This window comes from Echeneis naucrates, chromosome 17, assembly GCF_900963305.1.
Source record: "Echeneis naucrates chromosome 17, fEcheNa1.1, whole genome shotgun sequence".
NCBI classification, from domain to species: domain Eukaryota; kingdom Metazoa; phylum Chordata; class Actinopteri; order Carangiformes; family Echeneidae; genus Echeneis; species Echeneis naucrates.
Window position 1 is genome coordinate 18,358,848 of NC_042527.1, and position 24,995 is coordinate 18,383,842.

General features: G+C 42.1%; 1 protein-coding gene across 1 annotated transcript in view; it reads right to left on the minus strand.

Annotated features, from left to right (window-relative positions):
* Positions 1-24,995, minus strand: part of glis1a (GLIS family zinc finger 1a) — a 38,830-nt gene that overhangs the window by 3,618 nt on the left and 10,217 nt on the right. The window contains exons 2-6 of the mRNA XM_029524848.1: positions 18,550-19,678; positions 11,636-11,797; positions 7,024-7,137; positions 5,120-5,246; positions 3,294-3,414 (exon numbers count right to left, since the gene is read on the minus strand). Coding sequence (XP_029380708.1) covers positions 3,294-3,414; positions 5,120-5,246; positions 7,024-7,137; positions 11,636-11,797; positions 18,550-19,455 — 1,430 coding nt within the window. The 5' untranslated portion in view covers positions 19,456-19,678. The remainder of the gene's footprint in view (positions 1-3,293; positions 3,415-5,119; positions 5,247-7,023; positions 7,138-11,635; positions 11,798-18,549; positions 19,679-24,995) is intronic.

Here is a 24,995-nt window from a genome sequence, read left to right on the forward strand (position 1 = left end):
CTTTGATATTGTGCGACTGTTGAAATGAATGTGCCGCAGTGACTGCAGGCCCCAAGAATTCTACACTTCTCTGGATTCCCCTCCTCGGCCCCCTGAACCACCGATGCTGACCTTAACTATAAACAACCGTCTGCTCCATGGCTTACATTCTTGCAACGCTGCAACAACATAGCTGGGATGTCTGAGTCGTGCGCTGCGTGGCCCAGCTGGGTCCGTGTGCTGTTTTTTGTGGCCGGTGTGTCCAAAAGTCTCAGATGGCCGAGCTTAACGTGGGGTGGGGGGGTGGGGGGGCACGCCTGAGGGAGCGGCTGTCAGCACAACCTCAGGAAACTGTTTCTGTGATCATATTTTACCAAGTAAACCTCCTCATCACCGCCCCCCCCCCCAACTAACTACAGCCAGCTGCCCCCCTTTATATGTGGAATGAGAGGAATCTTGCTTGCAGAATTTAAGATCTAATGTTTATATGCAGTTTAGACCATATACAACCTCAGCCTTAATCCACGGCTGCTTTTTAACAGCAGAGTACTTGGGCTGGATCAGAGGAGGGGATGAGTAGGTTTACCAGAGGTGCCAGCTTGTGCACGCAAAACTTATCTGCTTTCATTTTTGGCAGAGGAAAAGCTGCCGAGTATTTCCGTAATATAAGTTTAGTGGATCACAGAGGGCTGTGTTGAACGTTTGTAAGGCAGATGGAGATTTAATGTGAAGTAAGGCACTACCAATTAGGGCACTTAGAGAAACTTGTTGCGTGTTAGAGCTGTGCCGACATGTCAGACATCTAAGTTAAACCAGCTATTTGGATCCGATGTCGCTAAACTTCATTACTCCTTTTTCCTTCAAACTGCATAATCGTGTTTCTTTGAGACGCGTCCCACGTCGGCCTGTCTGAATCTGAAGGACAGGCCGCTCCAAAAAGCCCATCCAGCCCTCAATTCCGTTCCACCACAAAGCATACAAACACTGCACATCACAAATACTCAGTGACGGACAAGCCTCGGCTCAGGCCTCCAAATCCCTCAAGTATTAAATAATTAAAAGATGTCAAAATGGCTGGCCTGGGCCAGAGTAAACACACGCCTGGCTATGAGGTCAGAGCCCAACGCTGGCTGCGCCGCAGAGCGAAGATAATTTACTTTCACGTGTTTAACGTCTCACCAAGCCATTCGGGGGGAAAAAACAAGTGCTTGTCTGGTATTGGCTTTGGCAGAGCGTGGCGTACTGCGGGCACCAGTGGGATTCTACGACATCCTCAGTCTCCGTAAAGACGTGTCAACGGGCAGATTTGTTTGTGGCTTCGTGGAAGCTCAGGCGGCGCTGGCATCGGGGAAACAGAAGCAGAGAGACGCTGCACGAAGGTGGTCGCAAACCATTGTCCCCTAAAGAACAGGTCCCAAGGACAGAATCCAGGTGACAGAAGCATCTGGATGAAGTTGGATTTTTATTTGGTAGTTTCATGTCAAGTACTTTCGAGGCTATCCGCTGAATTACATTATGACAAAATTTTATTAGTGAACTCGGCTTTTGGGGTTTATATTCAGGGAAGAAAAACTGTCTCAACAACTCATCCAAGACCAAGAATGCACTCAAGTGGGCAAATATTAGCATCTGTAATGTAAAACTTCGTTAAGTCCAAGGACTTTGGTTAGTTTTCAAATTTCCTACATTTCAATCTTGATTAACCTTTTAATACGAGCTCCGTGTTAACAAGGGCCATTTCCCCCGTTGGAGCAGTTTCTCCATCATCTCACAACATTTAAGGTGTCTTTTATACCGTTATATAAAGAAAATGTAAAAATAAAGACACCATAAGATTTTAAAATGTATGTAGTTTGATGTTAGCACATTAAAACTCTCCAGAGTTTTCAAGGTCCATTTTGAGGAATGAACTCTGTGTGACATCAAATAATAATCATACGTCTTATTTTTTTAAATCTCAAGGCTCACTTACAGCAACATTTCCAGAGCTTTCAGGTGAACTTCATCAGTGACTGAAGGCGACGCCACGCAGATGAAAGTTCTGTAAATTTTCCAGGTGGTGGACCTTGTTCAAATAATTTCCTGACATGAGGAGATTGTATGTCAATGTTTAAATAAAGTGTCTGAAAGCTCACAGAAATCAGCTCTTTCATTCTTTGATATGTTTGAATTTGCGTTCAGAGAGGAGAGAAAAAAAAAAAAAAACAACCCCATCCTAACACTTCTGCCAAGACCGAAAGTCCATTTGAAAACAACTCCACAAAATTTCATGAGAAAATATGTGCATCATATGTGAAAATTTTATATCACTTTTTAAAACCACAAAAATGTTATTTTGGCTCTTATCAGCTCCGTTTCATTGGACAGTCTGTCTTTGTTGTTACTGTTGCGACAATAAAAGTTAGTTTACAGGCGAAACCTTCAATGACCAAGGATTTGAGGCTATATTGTTCAGAAACTGCAGCCCTGGAGGCTTTCAGCTGTATCTTTTTAGTCTCACTTCTACTTTTATACTTGGCAGACAGTATTTGTCTCAGTTTACAGTACACATAAGTTCTGCGGCCTCCAACTACCCAATCAGAACGACCACAAAGCCATAACTTCATCTCTGGTGATAATGTCTCTGGTTTATTCAAGAATGCGCGAGCTCACGTCGCTCCGCCTGCGATTTCCAGACTGCAGAGGTGAAAGCAAAGTGACTGCGAAGTCTTCACCCAAGTCCGGTCCAAACAGAGCTCCGAAGAGCTGAGCAGGTTAAAACTGCTGCAAACAATCTAAAAGGTAGAAATCTCCCAAGTGGTGAGGAGCAAAAAAAAAAAAAAAAAAAATTGTGGTTCACTTTTCACTATTTTTATCTTCAGTATAAAAAATCCCATTCAGCTCCATTGTACTGGGCTGGCAGCAGAAGTCTCAGCATCAGATAACTCAGAGCCCGGCCAGAAGCCCCTTGGGGGAAGGCAGGAAAATGTGTTTTATGTTTTTTTTGATGCGGATGAGCGGACCGTTTTAGCTCGCCTCGGGGTGCGTTATTAAATATCATCGAGTGCGCTGCTCTCTGTGAAATAAAAGTCATCTCAGAATGAACGACATGGTAAAAAAAATACAATTCAAAAAGCAAAAATAATATTAAATATTCTTCAGTTATTTATTGCTTAACATCTGTGTTTCATCATTTCTTCACTCTGCTCTAAACAAGTGCAAAACCCAGATTTTTTATTTTTTTTTTAGATTAAAATAATACTGTTGGGACACCCATGAGCCGAGCACTTGGGATGTAACAGCCAGCTCTGAGCTGAAATAAACGACAGACTCACCCATCTGTCATGCCGCCCGGACTGTTGGCATCAAAGTTTCCCTCCAGGCCTTGGTACCTGGAGCAGGATTCGGCTGCTGGAGGGAGGAACTCCGTCGGCCTGCTGCTGTTTGAGTACACACCTGAGACGGAGGAGGAGATGTGAGAGGACTGTATCAGCTTCGATTCACAGCAGACGAATCCAACAGTGACGCAGATTCAGGAAAAAACTGACTTCTACTGATTCAGAATCCATTTTCGAGCCAAAATGTGTCTTAATATTTCTACTCCACTTGCAGTATTTTTGTACATCATTGTATGGCGTCTTTATGCGCATTTTATTTAGATATATTATATGTATCCAGAATCAGTAAGGGACAAATGAAATGTAATTAAATCTCCAAATATAATCAAAAGAAATTGATGACAGACAAAGAGCTTTAGCCTGCAAGCTTCTGGGACTTATGGACTTTAAAAGCTGACAGAAACATAAATATTAAATAAACAATAACATTGGATTGGCTGTTTTTTGTTTTGTTTTTTTTAAAGCAAGCAGCATAATATTGTAAATTATGACACGTTTCTGTTTCAAGACTGGATTTTTTCTGGCAAACATCATTTGGATTAAAAAATAATGACCAGCTGTACAGCTCAGTACCAGATGAACTCCTGCACATCCAAGGAGGCAGTGAATGAGCAGGAGGAAAAGCCGAGGTGTCCAGGTTTGGGGCGGTACTCACTCTGAGGTGGCAGCTAAGTGCTCCGTTTCCTCCAGCATTGCAGAGAAATCAGATTGTGACGGCTATTTACTGTCAGAAAGTGCATGACAGCCTTCAGTTACTGTATCCACTGTTTATACATATAGTGACTTCAGTCAGTTCATATTGATTCATAATTAATTTCATGTTGCGCAAAGAATCCCTCAACTAATTCTTTCAGCAATGAAGCGAAACGTTTTCAATAAAGGTGATGGCCAATGGTATCATTACAGCAAACTATAAACACACGAGCACATTGCAGGAAACTGCTTTGATTATTTGATAACATTTTTGACTTTAAATTGGTCACCCGTGTAAAATTCAAAGCCATCAGAGTCACATTAAGAAAGGGCTGAATGTTTACGAAGAAAACAGCTTTTGGTTTAAAATATCAGACATATTCCTGCTCCCCGTCCACACGACTTTCAACACTTGGTTTTGATTTTGAGTTTTTGAGCTACTGACAGCGTTGGGATCCGTCACCATACATCCAACACTTAAGGCACACACACACAGGATTATACAGAAGGTCTCAGCTCAAACATTTGGCTCTTTCTGATAAGGACAAAAATCCTCCTGGGACATTTTCAAAATTAAACACTGACATGCTTGTTTCACCCTGAATAAACATCGCTGTTTGAGGCTTTTCCCTTAAAGTCTTCTGGGTAAAACTGCAAGTAGTCTGGAGTAATAGACATGGACAGCTCTCCTGGACACTCTCCCCTCTCTTTTGCCAGCCGAGCCTCAATGTACCTGACAGCTTCTTGATCCCGGTTCAGCCATTGAAAGGGGAAGAAAAAGAGCTTGGCTGGAAAAGCGGTTCGGAGAAGTTGAAGGACGAGCGGGGAGAGGGCCAACTCACCCGCAGTCAGTGCCCGGTAATTGGACAAGGTAAACACTGGCATGATGAGCTATCATCGAAGGAATGGGGGAGGGAAAGGAGCAAATGAGGCCATGTGAGGAAATTAAAGAGACAGTTTAACAGCCCAGGTGTTTGGCCAATTACCCCTTTTCTTTCTTTTTACTCTTTTCCAGTGAGGTGTGAGGAGGAGGCGAAAACACAGACTTCCACCGTTTCATCTCTGCGTACCTGTGAAGTCATCTAAGGCCGGCAGAGGTGAGCTGTTTCCCTGGTGGGACGGGGCAGAGCTGTGGAGATGCTGCCTCGCCAGACAATCGCTCAAAATGTCCGACTCCAGCATCGTGTGCACTTGAACCTGTCAATAAGACAAAATACAGATGTTCGTCGGGATGTGATAGCATCGTGGATCTTGTTTTCACATTGGTGAGCATGTGCGTTTGTCTGCCTGGATGCACGGATGAAAATGATTATGATAAAGCTTTTACTTCAGTTTTTTGCTGTTTGGCAATGAAACATCCATGAGCTGTATTTTAAAGTATTCACTTCTCTTCTGATTACATACAGTAGATCAATTGGAAACACAGCGAGTTCCCTGGAGGCTATTTTCTACTGTTCATTTTTCATAGAAATGATGTTTGCACCAGATGCCTGGTTCTTGTTTTGTCTCACGATCCAGCTTCTTGAAGTACAAACTCCAGAAATCTTGTTAGGCAATCTTTATTCCAAAATGTTCTAACAACGTTAAGGCAAGACAATTTGCCTTATTATGCGGCATTAACAGAGCATCCCCCAAGACTTTCCAAAACAATTTATCGACAGCTCTGGGAATCAGAAGAAACTCGCGAAGGACACCCAGGAACCACAAAAGACGAGTGAATAATCGGCGAAAAATGTTTTTGCCCAAACCAGTGTTTATGAAGACACAAACTTCAAGAGCCGGGACACATCAGCTGAAAGAAATGTATAATGGTAAGAAGTTGTTTGATATGTTTGATATTTCAAAGTGCTCTTAGGCCCCTGAGTATTTACTGCAGCACAGGGCGTGTTAGCCGTGTCACAACTTACAAGCACACGTGGTTGTGTTTAAACCTAACAAGGCATGGGAGTGCACACAAAGCCCCAGTGTCACTCATGGTCCATAGAAAACAAACAAGGCCCAGATCGCACCGAACAATAGGCTCCCTATTCTCACTTCCAGGGAGTGTGTGTAATACCTTGTTTTGTTGTATTTCATCCTACTGAATCACAAACATCCTCCTGCTGCTGCTGCTCTCCATCTCCTTCTCTGAGGAACAGGATGAAATGTTATCTGACCTCTGAGATTTCCTTCTGCTACTAAAAAGGTTTTTGAATTTCATCATAAGAACTGTGTGACTATAAAAAAAAAAAAATAATAATAACAAGAATGGAGGAATCAGATGTTTTTTTGGGGTTTTTTTTTTTTTAGCCTTTAGCTAAAAGAAAAAGAGCAAACGTATTTCACCTTCTGATTGACTAAAAAATAAAAAATCAGGATACAATAGAAAAGAAGATGGAGTCCTGCTTTGTGTTTTCCACTCTGACAACACATCAGTCGGGCTCTCTTTGTTCACTTCTCCTGACTCGGGATTTCTTGATTTCGTCAGTATACTTGACATGATTTTGACATGACACTTAAAACCTCCTAAGACTAAAGTTGATAACATTTTCTGATTTGATTTTAGATATTTCAATACAAAAAAGACGAGTTGTGCTTTTATTGGAACGTATGCAGTTAAAGGATTCATCCGTAATGTTGACGTGCACGTGGCGGAGCTAAACATGGCAGTAGTTCACGGTTTGTCCTGGATGCCTGTGGGATGCAGTGTACCACGGCATTATGCCCAATAAAGTTGTCTTAAAAAAGGAAAATGGCCTATTTAAAGCTCCCCTTTTGCTGCTTTCACTGTATTTGATTCACAGTCTCTTTATTCTCAGCCACACTACCACTTACTGCCGATCCAACACATCTAATCTAATAGAATCTAATCTAATATGGTTTGAGCGGCAGAGGGAGGTTTCATTAAAGAAGATGCTGGTAGTCAAGAGATTTAATAACATTTTTGCTCTCTGCTATATGTCCAACGTGTAAAAAGCATAATTGCACTCGGTACCTTGACCTCTCTCTCCTGCAGGCCTTTGGCCGAATGAGCCTTGACGTGTTTCCGTAAGGAGCTGGGGTCGGTGTAGCGTTTGGTGCAGCCCAGGATCTGACAGGCGTACGGCTTCTGTGGACCAAAACCACAACAAGAGGGGGTGAGAGGGAGCGAGGAAGCTGACAGAGGCAGAGGAAATGAAAATAAAATGAAAATAAATTGCAGCGTTGGCTCCTCACCCGCTAATATATGTATCCTGGGGGATGAGAAGCCAACGGCGAGATTTATTTTTATATTCATACATCAACATCAGCAACAATCAAAAGTCAAAATAACATGGAGAGATTTGGGAAGTCATGATTTTGTTTTTATTTGTTAACTAACACGGCAGAAAACTCCTGAAACGTCTCTCCGTCCACTTCAAGTTACTGATTTATTGCATTTCCCGTCTTACAGATGAGACTGAAGGGACTGAAACCAAAACCTGACATCTACAATTGCTGCGGCATTTGCTGTAGCTGAGGAGGAAATATGCCACAAAACGGCAAAAAGAACCAAGAACAACACAACACAACAATGGGAATCTTTGAAAAAGAGGCCCAGGCTGAACGGCCTCATCTGCAATGTGTAAATATCGTAAAACTTAAGACCTCATGTTGTCGCCTGTGCTAAAAAGAGATTCGCACAACTTCATGTCTTTGTGTGTCACAACATTCATCACATGATGAACTCAGTACAGTCAAGCTGGAGGATGTCAAACATAAAATATAATGATGTTTACAAATAGCAGCGTGGCTGAGGCCGGTCCAGATGGGCTACAAGTGCTAATACTGTATGCAACGGTGTTGTGTATTACAGGCAGAAACTTACTGGATAAATACTGGAAAAGCGGCGATTCAGAGTGACAACTGCACAAACAGTGACAGGATGGACGTCTAGATTGTGTTTTATATAACGTGACCCTGGACCAAGAATGGAGCATATTTACCTTTCGTCTGCAGGCTTAAGGGCGGGAAGAGAGAGAGAGGAGTTAGCTTTGTGCTGTTCATCCATAAATCGGTTCATTCATGAGACAAACTCGGACGCAACAATCAGTCTTCACACAAAAAGCACATCTTTTTTCTGTTTGGAGGCTGCACAACATATGTATCATACACATTCATCTTCTACTTCCAACCGTTTGCATTGCAAATGAAAATCAGTACGCACATATATAAACGTTTTGACACCATCAAACTTAAAAAGCAGGAGAAAGAAAAAGCTGTTTTGCATTACTGAGGCTTCGTTGCTTGTATTTCACAATTTCATCAAAGCTGTGAGTTAGGATGAGTTAACGAGGGCATTTCAATGAATCTAATTCTTTACAGATCCTCCCCTCTCCCCCATTTCCATTACTGACTGTTCAAACAGGCGGAGTGAATTAAGTTTTCATGAAAACACATGTAAAGAATTCAATTCAATCTTGTAGGTTTAAGTATCGAGAGCTGAACAACACAAGTAAAAAATAATGACAGAGAGGGTAACAGCAACGCAGCAGGTTTGAGGGCAATATTTTCAACCAGCTAATCTTTGGCTCATTAAAGGTTAGGAGGCAAATGACTGTCATAGTAACGTCCAAAAACAAAAGAGCGTGCGTGTGTGCAGAGAAACACGAGGGCAGCTGCGATGTAAAAATTTATGGTGCGTTCGGGGAACATTTGTACCGAGGAAGCTTGTAAGTCTAAAGGAGGTGGTAAGATGGGAATAAATGAAGGAACATTTGTGTCAGTAGAGGCGTTGACTGACATACAGAGACAAACAACCATTCACACTCAACGTAAAGCTGCAGGGAGAGCACCTTTTCTGCTCTGTCACGTTGTTTTCTACTGTTTTGCTTTATCGGGAGTTTTGTTGTTTTCTCTCACTCTCTCTTTCTTTATTTTATTTAAATTTTTTTTTTAAATCTCAAATAGTTTCTGCATTTCCTCTGATTCAGTTTAAACACGTTTAATTTGAGCAGCGCTGTCAGACGGTAGTAGGTCAGTAGTAGTATGGATGTTGCACCAGAGCAGGGACTCCCCCACGGTGCTTAACGCTACACGCTGGCAGGAGTTGGGCAATATCTTGTTCTTTCCAAAGGATTTCTGAACAATATTCCCAGGGAGACCAATCCAGGGCTCCCCGAGTGTAAACAGATCAGCTCCAAACGAAGCGCTTTCTGTCCCTCTTGTGTTGAAAAGCAAAGTGGTTACAACATTTCGTAAGGTTGAGACATTGTGTAAAGCACACAGACACGGATGTCAGTGTGCAAGTTTGTGTCGTTCAAACAAAGATTCTGTGATTTATTTGCTAATTTGATTGAGAGGTCGCCATCATTCACCCTTATTGTTGATTTTTTGGTTGCATAACGGCGGCTGAAAATTTATCAAATCTACCAGGAACTGGTGTGCGACCGCTGATAATGCTGCCTCAGCAAATTTTAAGTTGGTTGGCTGTATTTTTTTTTTTTTTTTTTTTTTGTCTGACCTCATTTTTGAAAAAAAGAGGACAAAAAATCCTCAACATTTGTAACACAATACAAGTTCTGTAGTCCAACAGTAAGTAACATGTATGGACATTGGTTTTTTTACTGGCTGGTTGTTATACTATATTCAGCAATTACACTTCCATTCAGACAATCTTACACCAGGCCAGATGTGATGGCGCCAGATGTGTCTGATTCTTCATTTGTGACGCAACTGCGAAGCCTCTATCGGCCAGTGGGAAACCACCAAAAGGAGAAAATGACTCTCTCTCCCTCTTGATGCACTAACGCCGCAGCACAATGTACAGCTTCTTGTCATCCGTGTAATCAGAGATCTGATTTGCCGGATTACGGCTAAATCCTCATCGCAGGAGTAAAAATAACTGCGGTGCACCGGAGAGATCCACAGCAGGTATGTAGTTTCACGGTTCTGAAGTCGGGCAAGAATGACGAACGAGGAGGAAAGTTTCCTTTATTACAGAACAATTATTGTGTATCACCAAAGAAGCATGTTGAACAAAGTGAAGTCTGACAGGAGAGTGAGCTTTTTCAACATTCCTGCCTTCATGCGAGCCTGAACGGACGAATATCACAAAGCAAAATACTCCTAAACAAGAAAAGAGAGATACTTTCTTCCATTGGACCCTTTATTGGAGAGTAACTAAGTGCAATCCTAATTTTTCAGTATTTACGTTTAAGTGTTTCCATTTTGGGCTTTTTCATATTTCTCCACTTTCTCACAGCTACTTAAAATTTTCCATCAAAGCAATCTACAGTAAATATATAAATTATTACATGGTGTTTAACATGGAACCGGTATTTTCCAGTCTTTGTGGCATGTGGCTGCTTATTAAAAACAATGTCTTCTTGTTAGTGGTTCCACCAAAGGATGATTTCCCCTTTAAACTTCTCACATGGTTTCAGTTACATAATTGTTTGGAACAAAAAGAGGCAAAAATATCTTAAAAAAAAAAAAAAAAAAGAAAGTTTTAAAACTTCCCAACCCCCCCCAGATTAATCTGGTGACCTTTCGAAGGACCCGACCTCACTGGACTGCACTGAGAAACTCTGTACAAAGTGGTATAAAGATCAGTATGAACCACTTAACAATGTCAGATTATTTTATGATCACCAGCAATCCTGTAAAAGTTTATAATGATCCATCAAATTTGTTTGGCAGTGAAGCTCTAGCAGAGGCGTATAAAAACACAAAGGGGCCCATGAGTGGACCTGAACGCTCCTCCTGGCACCTGGCACACGACCGCAGTTAAAAACAGATATCAGGACAAAGCTGCTGACAAAGTGCTCTGTTCTCTCGCAGGATCCATCAACTGTGGATTTCATAACTTATTTTGCAGAGCAAGCCTTTATTTATGACCACAGTGAACGCAATGGGAAGCGCCCCCCCCCCGCCCCCCCCACCCCAAAGCCTTTCTATGAATCCCCTGTTGTTGTTTCCCATCAGTTTCGTTATGTGACGTGATTAGATGTTGAATTGTGTTGCCTATTTTATTTAAGACACAAAGTTGGCCCTTCTGTTTAATCCTCATTTCTCATGAGGCTGGCAATGAAAACAGAAGAAACGGGGGACTTTAAGTGCTTCAAGGGGGGAAAATCAAACAGTTATTTCAAGCAAATTCAATTTTCTGGGCATGTTGTCACGGCCGTGGTATTGTGGTTGTCTTCAGCGCCTCCTCCAGGTGTCCCCCCCCCCCAATAGGACCGCTCCACTAATGATTGGCGGTGATATACGGGGGGAGTTTTGTGCGTGCTGTGTGAAGGAAGGTGCTGTTTTGTTTTCTGACTAGTGTGTTTTTGATTTTGGACACTGAGTGTTAATTTGAGAAAACCTTCTTTGGTTATGGTTTCATTTATTTGAACCAGTTTTTGCAGCTCCCCTTTTAACAAAAGTCATTATTCTTCTCAATAAGTATCCTGTCATAAGAGCCTCCTTTAACTTTTTCTTAACATTTGTCATTTTCCTTCATCTGCTTGTTCCCCATCTAGGAACATAACAAAATTGTGACTTTTCTTCTGCGTGATTTTAAAAACAGCATGCCGTTTCCTGGCTTTGTGTGATGTGTAAGCTGGTGTGGTTCGGCGGCGGATGTGTTGCCGTGTGCTGACCGTGTCCAGGTGTGTGCGCTGGTGTTTGGCTCGATCGCTGGAGTTGCTGAAGGCCTTGAGGCAGCCGGGGTGCTGGCAGATGTACGGTTTCTCTCCGGTGTGGCTCCTCAGGTGGATCTTCAGGTTCTCCAGTCGGGAGAAGGCCTTGGAGCAGCCCTCGAACTGAGAGGGAGAACACAGAAACAGGATCTTGGCTCAGTGCTGCTGCTAACAGGCCAAAAGCTCTCATTTCATTAACAGAGAATACATCAGGAGCAGTTTAAAGTTCAATGTGTTGACCTTAATGGGAAAACTAAACCACCTAAATAACTTTAGACTTCCTTAATAAAGAGCTGACTGAAGGAAAATGTTATTCCAGATGCTCCTGGATGGATGCAGATGACTTTAAACTCCCATATGCCAACAAGCAGAGTCCATTCAGAAAGTTTGACATTCATTCATTCCCTCATCATCAATCTACTCTAAATGAATTTCTTTTCCTCGAATGTATCATAACTCTTCTGACGTTCGATGCCTCACTCAGGCTCCTCTGTTCCTTTTAATCTTTGAGATGTTTCTACACGTCGATTAGCGTCTGCCTGCAGTAAATTCAGCTGTTTGGACATAAAGTGGGAAGACACAGCTGACAGCGCTGTGCATCACACTCACAGAGCCCAGAGACTGGATTGTGCAGAGGCTCAGATTTGAATGATTAAAAAAGACAAACAAAAAAAACAAAACAAAAAAAAAACAAACCACACAACTTTGGCTCCATTGACGGTTTGTATGGAAGGAGCACGATGGCCTCCATCATTCATACGAAAACAAGCAGGAATCTGCCTGGAAGGACTGTGGTAAGAGAGGTGACCAAGAAACCAATGGTCACTCTGGCTGAGGTCCTGTGAGGAGATGGAAAATTACAACTTCTGTTTGTGGTAATCAAAAGTGTTTAGACCTAATTCAAACAGCCAGAGCGGCAGACTCTCCATGAAAAGAAGTTCAAACCGAGTCTGCTTTCTCTGCTCCAGGCAGCTGGACAATCACTGAGTGTCGGGTCATCGCTCTTTGGAAATTTACAGAAATCTCCCAAATCTGAGATGTGCCTGACAATGTCAATACACAGAGCTGGTTTCTGTGTGAGGCCGCAGCATCTCCTGTTTGTGTTTACTGTGTCCAACAACGTCCACTGTCCTAAAAAAATAACAAAAAAAACCTCAAACATATTCACCGCAATTTCAGTAAATAATAAAAGACAAACTGGGACAACGTGCAGCAGCTTCTATGTTGTATAGATCTGAGTTTTACCTTCCCTCAAGAGACCAGAGGGTATTAAAACATCAGGGCTTTTATCTCCCCCAATAAATCACAAACAAATCCCTCCTGTGTCGTGAAACTGTGTTGGCCTGTGACGTTATTTAATTTCACAATGTCCATGAGCGATGTCGAAGCCCGAGCCAACAGAAACAGCTCAGGAGGCAATTCATCACAATTTAAAACCTCTACAGTTTAGGCTATTGAATCATCATCAAACTTCAGGTAATAGCAAATTGGAAGACAGACAGACACACACACACACACACACACACACTGCAGTAGCCTCTGGTGGGCTGAAGCCAGGCAGAGGAGCAAACATCAGAAAACCAGAAACCGACTCTCTGAAAATGTACAGAAACTCTGTCACGTTCAATCTCAATTCTCAAAGATTTCAAATTATCCGCGCTGTCCAATCCGACAGGAGGTTAAACGTTACTTCTTTTTTTTTTTTTTCTCAATGTTATGTTTCAAATCCAAAGTCAGAGGAGGCTTGGACAATTGCAGGAGTCTCCATCGGTTCCACTTTATTACGTATTAAATTGAACAGATTTAACAGTTTCTTTTTACATGTCAACCACTAACAAAATGAAAGTAATATCCATTCATATGAAAAGATTTGTTTCAGGTGTGGCTTGGACTATAAATTTGAACCAGTTTTATACCAACAGAAAACAGTCTGGTCCATCCTTTTCTAAGCTAATCTGGAGGTAAATGTTGAAGCAGTCTTTCTGCCTAATATTCATTCCAGGATTTTATTAGATCTCACTAATGAGTCAGTAAATGTCAAACACCTCATTTACTTTAAGAAATCTATAAATGAAAAAAAGAAAACAAACAAACAAAAAGCATTGCATCATGGAGATGAATTCATCCAGGGCTCAAAATGGCCTTGGCATGAAGTTAGAAACAGCGAGTCCTTAAAAAACCCGACCAGCGTCGCTCAGCCGGCCCCGCAGATTCAGACTCGATGGCCTGGAAAAGTGAGAACATGTAGCATTTCAGATTTAACGTAAAGTGAGCTGCGGACAAATTCAAATTAAACACATCACTTTGAGTTATTGGTGGCGGTGGGGGGATGGATGAACTTGCATCTTGCAGCCGTTTTTTTCTGCAGTTACCATTTTAAAAGCATCAAATAGCGTTACGGTTGCATATGTTTGGTAAACAGAAACAGATTTCTACCGTCGCTGACAGGGCGGAGACTCCAGCCCGGCTTTGTTCCACCTCTGGTTGTAGTTTGTGTTCATTATATTCTCAGTATGATGGATATATAGTGTGTCTTCTTAAAGTTTCTCCAACAAATACAATTATGTTTCCTGCATTACTTCCATTTCTGTTTGTGCGTCCGCACGATGACACGATGAACTCATTTGCACCGAACATGGTGGAGGGGCAGAACTAAGTCATTTTTGGGGCAGATTTGGATCATGTACCGCGACTTCTCTTCCCCTCAAAGGTCTGTTGTATGTTGTTTGACAACGGTCTGTGCTTTCTGAGGGCCCATCTAGTTTTTTTTTTTTTTAAACGTGGTGAGAAAAAGAATATGAATATTAATAAACGCACACAATCAAAACATACATCAGTCTTTGCTCTGTTTGAAATGTAAAGATGTCCTGCAATTGTAAGTTTCATTTGTTTTTCCTTCAGGCCCATGATTCATCTTTTCTCTGATGAATCATTTCAACTCATTTTCTTCAAATCATGCCATCCACTTAAATGACAAGGCCAGTGATGTTTTCTTTTTTTGTTTTCAATAAGCCAAATATTATCCTGAAAAACTGGATCCAATAATGTGTCGATCCACCTCCTCGTACTTTCCCCTGCCTGCAGTAAACAGCACAAAGCCCATCAGTCACCAATGATACACATCATATATATGATTTATTATATTTCTGAAGTGGAATAATTTTCTTAAATAAGCAGCTCGCTGTAGTTCATAGCAAATGTCACACAAACAGAAATAAACTGTAAATTTGTCTGGTTTATTTTTCTACGGTGGGTGAATATGGAGTGAGTGATCTACTTTTTTAAACATTTCGGTGCCAAATGCCGCTCATCATGGGAACCGCTGGGTCGGTCTGTAATATTCCTGCCATTACTCAGCAGAGAGATTCGATTTAAGTTGATTTAATGTTTTGATTTGAAAAGATTGAAATTGTTATAAATCACTGTTGGGAAATAAAAGTTTTATGATGTGACAACACTGCGGCCGATCTCTGGTTAGGTTTAGGCACAAAAATGACTCAGCTCAGTTTGGGGAAAGACCATGGTTTAGTTTAAAATTACCAGTTTGTTGAATGTCATGGTTACAGTAATAAACTCATGGTTAAGGTTGAGGAACGATCGCGGTCACGCTTAAAAAAAAAACCAAAACAAAACAAAACAAACAGAAACACAGTCTGATCTCTTATTAACCCATCTGTCCACATCGACCTCTTCGCTCTTCAAACTTCAAACTGCCTCTGTGATGACGTCACCTTGAGTCCTTACGTCATAATTCCACGCCGGCACCTTGTTTTTTTGGGGCTAACTCCAAAACGAGTTACTTATATTTGTCTCGTTTTGTTGTTCTAAAGATCATTGTTGGTTTTTCTGTGATTTTTCCGACAGGAAGAAAAATATAAACCGATCCAATTTGTGCTTCAAATCTACACATGAACGTCACCTCAGCACCATAAATGATGAATGATGCATCGGTTTTTAAAACACTTAGGGAAGTGGTGTTTACAGCCTGAAAAGCACCTGTCTAAAATGAGTCCTGACATTATGAGCTGGTAAATAAGGCCTAATTCATTAACAAACACTGAACACATTCATGTGAGATTTTCATTTTCCATTTCAGCTCCAGGAATGACTTAATTTACATGTTTTGGCCCGAGCGCTTTATGAAAATGACATGACGTTATACACGTAGTTCAAGTGTGACTAATGACTGTGTGTGTGTGTGTGTGTGCGCGCATTAGTGTAGATTTAATCTTATTAATCTGTTCACAGGCGTCTCCCCGCAGTAATATATTTACAAGCTGGCAGCAGATTATGTCACTTTAATGAACTAATTCAGTTAAGCAGTAAGTGTGTCCCTGAGTGAGGATTTCTGAATGAATTATTAATTGAAGTCCCAGGTTGATGACAGCAGAGACACCTGGGAGTTACAGAGGGGTTACTCATGCTCAGGGACGGGGGTTCGGGGCAGATGTGTTCGAGCCTCAAAGTGTTTCAGAAGATGACTCACGACGAAGCTGCAGTTCCCTCACAGTCCCTGAACACATCTTAGACGTGTTTCTTTTGTTGTATGGATTGTGTCAGTTCGGTTTAAAATTCCTCCTCCAGAGACCTTTACTGTTTCTACAATGGAACAGAACTGAATTTATAGTTCAGCATCCTTTAAAAATAGACCGTCTTTCATCGGACAAGAGGTCAAAAGCAAAGAAAAGACATCTGATACTCAAAGTGTTTTCTCAAACCTCATTTTTGATAGCTCTACTTTTTTTTCTGTGATTTAATAGACCGCTGCAGGATTTAGGGGGATCTAGTGGTTGAAATTGAATCTATATTATGAATTCATCATGGATTGCATTATTTTCAGAGGTGTTTCAATTGTTCCTAGCCCCTTTTATATTCAAATGGATTAAAGGATTAAAGCCATGTATTTCAGTTATGCGCCACCTTTAAAGATACAACGTCTTTGTTGTGTGGAAAAGTAGTCTGGCTGTGTGCAGGATGACTCCACAAATAGTTTACTGCTTAATGTGCTCATTTTGCTCAGCTCTTCAGTCTATAAGAAACACACTACAAAACAACTTCACAGCTGTCACTTATATATATATATTTCCCTGAAAAGTTTTAAATGCCTGAAATGAAAATGATCATCGGGATAGCTGCTGATCACGTCGCTGCCTGCAATCACCTGGCCTTCATTCAATGATTGAGGCAGCACGATTTTCTTCATTCTACTGCGGCATCTTTGGTGAGAAAGCTGCTCTAGAACAGGAACTTGGGACTTGTAGTTCAACTTCTATCTCCAACCAGATCTGAACTTTGATTGACTTTGACTGATTCCGACTTTACACCAGATGGCAACTGCAGGGGTGGAAGAATGAAACCAGAACGTTGGCCAAGTGGCAAAAAACTGCAATTTTTACTCACAGCCACTTGAGGTGAGTCAGATCTCAGACTTCCATGTTAAAATGGCTGTTTAAATTCCGTTTAGTTTGAAAGGTTCCAGACATATAGCTTCATCTTCTCTATCTAAAGGCTTGAATGGTTTATCTGCTCATCGTGTGTGAATAAGCATCTGATGCTCCTTTCAAAAGAATCGTATCTGCTCCTCGGAGGCTCAGCGCAACAGACACATCTTCCATTCATCCACTGCTGCCACATCTTTTCCTCTGGCATGCATGAGTAAGGGAAACCTGTCATGAGCGGAGGGAACTGTTTGATCATCTGTAGCAGGCTGTAGATGACCAGCTGCACAGTCTGAAGGATCTGTGAGCAAGTGAACGCCTCTCAAAGCCAGTTAAACCTCTAAATGTCCCATCTGAAGAAAGCACAAAGTTGGAAAGGAGAGAGAGCCTGACTGACCGAAAATGCCGTTTGATTCCTGACTGAAAAACTGGCCTTCAGTTTCCCCTCTAATTTTATTTTACATCTCATCTGCAGACGGAGATTTCGACTTTCTTAAACGGGCGGTAAGAAGAAGAATCAGATGCAGATTTATAAATGCATTGCTGATGAGCAATGACATTTGACCAAAATGTGTTCTCTCATCTGGTTTTCTCGAAGCACTGTCCAACACATTATTCAGCTGGGTTGAGATTTGGAGACTGTGAAGTCAATTTTCCATGAATTGATGAAACCTTGTTGAAGCATCGAGGGTTTCCAGCCAACTGTGTTGAAAGTGCTCACCTGGGGCTCGTAGTAAAACACAAACTGTCTCCTCAAACTCCTCCATATGAATATTTCACATGGAACTGACTGCAGCCCATGACACAAAACAGACATTTCTTAATTTAAATGCATTCTTAAAAGTAAAATTAATCAGACCTTGCAGAATTTCTATACACAATCGCCATATAACGAGTATATAAGTTATAATATAGTTTAAACAGGTTTTTGAAAGAAGGACTCAAACTGCCAACCACTTCGACGTGGGCGACTTACTGTTCAAAGGTTTCCAGAGCTAACAAACTTTACTTGCTCATCCACTTAGGTTATCCAGATCGAACAAACTCTGAGGTATCCTGCCTAGTTTGTCTTCAAAGAAACACATACAGAGTGTGTGCCAAGAAAACTTTGGACACATTTTCTGCTGTTTCTTTGCAAATATTTGTGTTGCAAAAAAAAAAAACAAAAAAACAACAACAACAACCAAAACATCTATATGCATTAATGCAGAGTGTCTGCAACTCTACGTTCATGTTCGGGATCCAGTCAAAGCTCTACAGCAGCCTGATGATCAAACAGTTGTACTTTCGATCTTCTGGGAAAAGAAGGATGTTAAATATGATCGTGACACGTTGATGCTAAACTTCAACTGTAAAGAAAAAATGTATGTGTATAACCTGATGAAAGTTCAGCTATTGTCCGGTGTGACCTATTTAATCTGTGAAAACTGGACTCACCATGCATTTATTGGGTTTTTCTCCGGAGTGCACCCTCATGTGGATGAGCAGCTTGTAGCGAGCGTTGAAGGGTTTGTGGCGTCGCACGCAGCCGGCCCAGAAACACGCAAACTCCTCCCCTTTGCGCTGGTCGATGTGGACCTTCTCGATGTGCCGCACCAACTCCTCCTGGCTGCTGTAGGTGGCACTGCAGTCGATCCAGTGACACAGCTGCTCCTGCTGGTCCACGGCGGGGTCTGCAGGTCCGACGGGTCCGTTTAACCTCGGGGAGTGCAGGGGGGTCTGGGTGGCGTCCTGGCCGTTGTGGCAGTGGAGGGCCTGGCCGACGTGGAACAGCTCACCCTGGTGGTTGCTCACTTGAAACTGTTCCCTCTTACACGGCAGGAAATCGTCCGCAGGCTCCTGCTTGATGGAGTGATACTCTTCCTGTAGCTTCCGTTGTTGCTGAGATGTTTTGCTGTTGGTTTCGGAAAGAGGCAAGGAAGAGGCAAAAAACAAAGATGAGGCTGAGGAGGTGGTGGGCATAGAGGAGGAGGGGGCGCAGAAAGAGGGAGATGTTGCACAGCTGGTGAGCATGTAGGACAAAGGCAGCGACGGCTGAGGATAACAACCAAACCTCTGGGTGTTTTTGGGGTCTGTGTGTGCTGTGGTGGCAAAGTCCTCCGTGCTTTTTTCTACGTGGGATCCATTAGTCTTACAGCTGAGTAAGGAGCTGAGGTCCCGCCCCAGGGAGGACAGGGACAGGGACGTCCTCGGTAGACAGCACAGACAACCTGAATGTATCGACGACTGACAGAAGCCCCCCGAGGACAGCGGCGCCTGAATGTCCTCGGCATCTTCGAACACGCTCCCAAAACCGGGAAGGGTCAACTGGGCGTCTGGAGGTCCGAGGTCAGGGGGCCACATGCCGCCCCCCCCTCTCTGACTTCCAGCAGGAGATCCCTTCAGTAAAATCGTTGCTGTTAATGGTCGTGAAGCGGCTTCAGGAATCCATCGGAGGTAACCCGGTCTGCAGCATCTTTCCACACTCAAATGCAGTCAGACTGAGCTCCAGCTGCCGGCATCTTCTGCACGTATGATCTTCTGTCATTTGTTCCAAACTGCCTAGAGGTCAGTCATCTCCCGTGCTCTGTGGGGGTTGAAACCAAACCCAAATGAGTCACCTTAAAAGACAACAGTCGCTAATGCAAAACACTTTCTGGTGATTTCTCGGAAGAACCGAATGAAACACAATGAAAATACATTCAAAGTCTGACACCAGGAGGGAGCATCATCAGCAAAATGTTCATAATGTAAACTTATTTCAATGAAACTCTGTTGTCTCTGTCTCTGTTGAAATTGCACAGATCGGTCAGTGTCCTAACTGCAAGGTCACCAGCAAAAAAGGTGACTCAACATCCAACACCTGGAGTGTGAAGTGGAATAAAATGGAAATATTAAAGTCAAATTGCCACAAAAATTGCACTTAACGGGTTTAGCAGACAGATCACACTCACAAAACAGAGAAAGATTGAAACAGCAGAGATGTTGTCTGTTTTACTTCACACTCCTTTTCCTCGTCTGGTGGCTACATTATCCACAACGCAACACGACCACCAACAGTTCAGTCAGACGCTTTAGCTGCAACGTGCCAGCAGAGGATAATATGGCCTTGAGCAGAAATAAACAGGAGGTCACAAAGTTCTGGCAAAACCACTTCTTCTTTATTTTTGCTTTCAAACTTGTAGTCTTGAACCGACACTTAACACAACGTCCTCTGGAGCCACAAACATCTCACAAATATGCACCAGCACTACTCGATACCTGGCAACAAACTCTGGTGTGTATAATTTCAGTTTTTTGTTTTTTTTTTCTTTCCCCCATACTCGACAAAAACATTTCACCGCTGTTGTAAACTACTATCGGCTAAAATGACTCAGGATTTTTGTGTGATGTTGCAGAGCCGTGACTAAGCTGCTGTGACAACTTGCCATGCCATTCCAAGGTTTGAAACATGAAACCAAAAAATGTGCCACTCTCTGAACATTGTTGCCTCATTTCCAGCCACTGCGTGCGATTGTTGACCACAAATGGGCCGAGGTGACCGGCGGAGAAGCTTTTTGGATGAAGTGAGACCCAAACAAACAGGCGAGTTCGAAACCCCCCTCGTCCAATCAAACGTCTCTGCAACTGAGCGTGTGTTTGGTTTCCTTTGAGCTGCCGTACCGGTGGGGGCTGATTCATTACTGCAGGCATTAAATTAAGGCCACCCTGGAGGAAACAGAAAAGCGTTGCGAGGCAGCCGACCGCCTGAAACCTGGTCCAGATGCTTGTTATCAGGGGACGTGTAATGGTGCATATCTAACTTGTGATGCAGGACAGGGTGGCTGGAAAAATGGTGGGTCAAACAGAAGCACCCCCCCCCCCAACCCCAGATACATATACAGAAGCTCTACTGTGCTTGTCCTTGAGCGTTTATAGGAATAGATTCGATTTCCAATCTGTTCTCAGCCTGTCTGCTGAATATCGACGATATAATTTACGGCAGGATCTCTGGTGTTTGTAATTAGTCATCGCTGAGATTCAATGGGATTTTTACGTTAGTTACTTTGCGAGCCAGAAACCCCTCTCAGCTAAGAGGATGAGTAAGATCACCTCTGTATTTATATTAGCTAACAAAGGACTCACTAAGTGTAGGTTCAAGCCCATAGTTTCCTGGTATAGTCTGGTTTACAGTTTTACGATTCTTCCAGTAAATCTCTGGAGTTCCCCCCACCGGAGTCACGTCGAAGGCCAGTCATGGGAACTGTGGTTGGATCTTAATTAGAGAGGTTGTGATGTGTCTGCATGTCAGAGCGGTTGAATAGGATTAATGATTCTTGCGGTGTGGTGTGTTTTAGATATAATTATAACTTAGTACCTGGTGGCTTTAAGAGCTGCAACCAATATTAGGTTTTGAGGGCAAATTATGGGATCCAAGATGCAAAACAAAACAATAGGATTCACTCCAGTCTAAGAATAGATCTGAATAACCATCTAATGCAGTCAGCCGTCTGCATGTAAACATCCTCCCTGGCATAAATTTAGCAAATCAGAAAATATAGCAAAAAACAAAAAAAGGGGATTTTTATTTTATTTTTATTTATTTATTCTTTTAGCAGTATCTTTTCACAAAAAAAAAACAAAGCACTTCAATCCCGAAAGAAGAGTCAGACAGTAAAACTAAGAAAAGTGTCCCACAAAGCCTCAGCTGAGGCACAAACTGTATAAAATAGCAGGCCCATCTCATGTGGTGTCTTTTAAAGACTCACTCGCTGAGGTTAGCTAAACACAGCTGTGGCATTTCAGGACAAGCAAATGTGTACTTGTCTCAACAATAAGCACTTTGGCTCTTGAATTACAAACTTTTTTTTTCTCCCCCTCCTGCTTTTTGATTTAGCTGAAACATGGGAAACTGATCCTTATTGAAAAGATAGATGTGAATACACAGACAAAATGCAGTTACCTAATCCCATTCTTCCTAACTAATCTGCAGTGGTGTTATACAGGCATCAGACTGGATTGACAGTGACACTCGTGGAAACACTGGATCCTTTCGCCACAATGGGCAAATATTGATTCTATCCGTATGTATATAAACACTACTTATACATGCTAATTCAATGGTTATTTCGTGTAAATATACAGCGTCTCATTGAAAACAGCTGGCTGCTCGTGCTACACCCGCTTGTAAAACTGCACTTATCAATATTGTTATTCTACCAATGTTTCTAAAAACTCAAAATAAGTGAAAGAGATCGTTCATAGGGAGCAAAAAATTTACCCCCCCACCCACCCCCCACCCACCCACAACTGTAGTTCCCCTGAGCTTTGCTGCCCATTTAAATATATTGGTTTCCCAGCCCACAACTTGACTGTTTTGCATCACTGTCACTGATGAAAAAAGTTCTGGTGAACCACAGCAACTGGATGGTGAACATAGAGGAGCATTTGGCAGCTAAACACAGATATTTTTCTTCAGCACTTGGTGGAGACCAATCGCAGAGCTCGAAGGGGAGGGAGTCTTGAATTCATCAGGCGGACGCGAGCGCAACTGGAAATGAAAGCTAACGTTGCTCCACATCAGCAGGTAACCGTTCGGCTGACGCTGTCGTCATATCTACAATGTCGCGTGTTCGAGTGAAGAATTTGAAATAGGCATGCAAAAGTTTGATGTATTTTACAGGTCTGTCTCCGGGTACTAAACCTGTTGACACTTTCTGCAAAGATTCCTTGTCTGAAGTGATCATAAAAACTTGTTAAGCTCATCGTATTTCATCGCATGTATGTCAGGTCATTGCTATTTCTTAACAAAATAAGATTACTGAACCACATGGAAGTAGCATCACTCATTCAAAGGTAAGTCTGAGCTCTGATTTAAAAGCCTGATGTTGCTTTTTTAGGACTTTTTTAGAAAAATTAAACGAGTCTTTTGAGAAATCTAATCAAATCAGATTTATTTCTATAGCGCCAAATCATAACAAAGCTCTCACTCTGCACATAGAGCAGGTCCAGACCAAACTCCTTAAGGAGTTGTTAAAGAGACCCAACAGATCCCCCCGTGAGCAAGCACGACAGCGTCAAGGAAAAACTTCCTTTAAGAGCCAGAAACTTTGGGCAGAACTGGGCTCGGCCATTTGCCTTGACTGGCTGGGTCTAGAGGAGCAGAGGCGGTTAGAGACACAGTGAGGGATGGAGGGATGGAGAGAGAACGAGAACAGGAGAAGATGCCATGAAAATGCAAACAAAACATACACGAAAGATTCAGTTCAGGCCTATAGCAGCACGACTAAAGGAAACACTGTAATTAAACCTACATTTTTAACTGTAGTTGTCATAGAGGAAGGCTTCAAGCCTGATCTTGAAAGCCGAAGCAGATACTGGGAGTTGGTTCCAAAGAAGAGGAGCCGGATAGCTGAAAGAGCTGCCTCTAGATTTAGGAGGCTCTATGAACCACAACTAAACCTACATCCACACTGCGACCTCCCAACGAAGCTCATTAAGAGCTTTGATTTTGAATTCTATTCTGAATTTTACCGGGAGCCAATGAAGAGATGTGGTCTTTTTTTTTTTTAGTTCCTGTTGATATTCGTGCAGCAGCGTTCTGATTCGAGAGCATCCTGATAGATGAATTACTGTAATCCAGTCTAGACATAATAAATGCATGGGCGAGATTTTCTGCATCCTGTTGAGGCAGGATGTTTCTGTCAAGAGTCAGTGTTTGTGGGGAGGAAAACACACAGGTGCTGTTTATATCTCAGGTTGTGACAATATATGTTTGCAAGAGGAAGAAATCTCATGGATGTGGCTGGCTGTGTATAAAAGAAAGCATCTAAATGACGCAACTAGTTTCACAACTGTCGCTTGTGTTTTTCATAAAGGACATGAGAGCGCAGTATCCCAGTAACACAGAAAGTTGGCAGGAGGCTCAGAGTTTACACTACTCTCAATGATGTGCGTCTCAGGGCCTCCGTTTTCCAGAAAGGGTTAATCCTGCAAACCCAATTTTGTAAGCTCGGGGTGCGATAATAAATCCTAATTTACTTTACTCTCAGGTCGGTAACCTTTATTTGTCCAAAGGAAATTGAAAGTGCATACTAGCAGCCACCTGCTTTCGATTCCTAAAGTTAAACACATTTTCACAGCACATATGAACACTGTGCAGTTGAACATCATGAGTTTGGCTTTTATCATTTTCCCAGGCATGATTAAAAAGTCATCACCATTTCTCCAGGATATTAGACAACTGCTCCAAAGTCTTTCCAAAGAACACCAATATTTAGATATTCCTTGAAAATATAGACTTTTTCATTTTCCTGGATTAAGCAGCACCCAGTTATTGTGATGTTAATTTATTTTATTTTATATATCACTTTATCTCTCTCTGTAAACAAAGCTTTAAAGGGGCCAAAACACTTTTGGGCTGCTTTTTTTTTTTCTTTCTTTCTTTTTCCCCCTGTGCTTGAATACGCTGTACTTTCCCATTTTAACACTGAGTCATTCATTATCCAAACATCCATTTTTACCAGCTGACATAGTGTGAGGGCACATTAAACTCTGGGCAGGTTGCTAGGCTCTCGTAGGACATATAAAGACAAAAAATATATTTAGTATGTCATATCTGGAAGAAACTGGAGGGAAAGTGTGGAGAACAGGCCTCGGCTGGTTGAACCGCTGACCATGCAGCCACACCTTTCATGGATTTCATTAACTCAGACTTTCTGCACAAGTTGATTTTATTTTTGTTTTGTTTTTTTTTTTTATCTGGTTGAAGATACATTCGATCAGCATATACAGTTTGGTTGAACAGCTTTAGCCACAGGGTGTGGCATTAATTCACAGACTCAAGACTCAGATGAGATAATGATATGAATCAGATTACACATTTAGTGCCTCTGGGACTCCTGTTTAATTTAATAACTCCTATT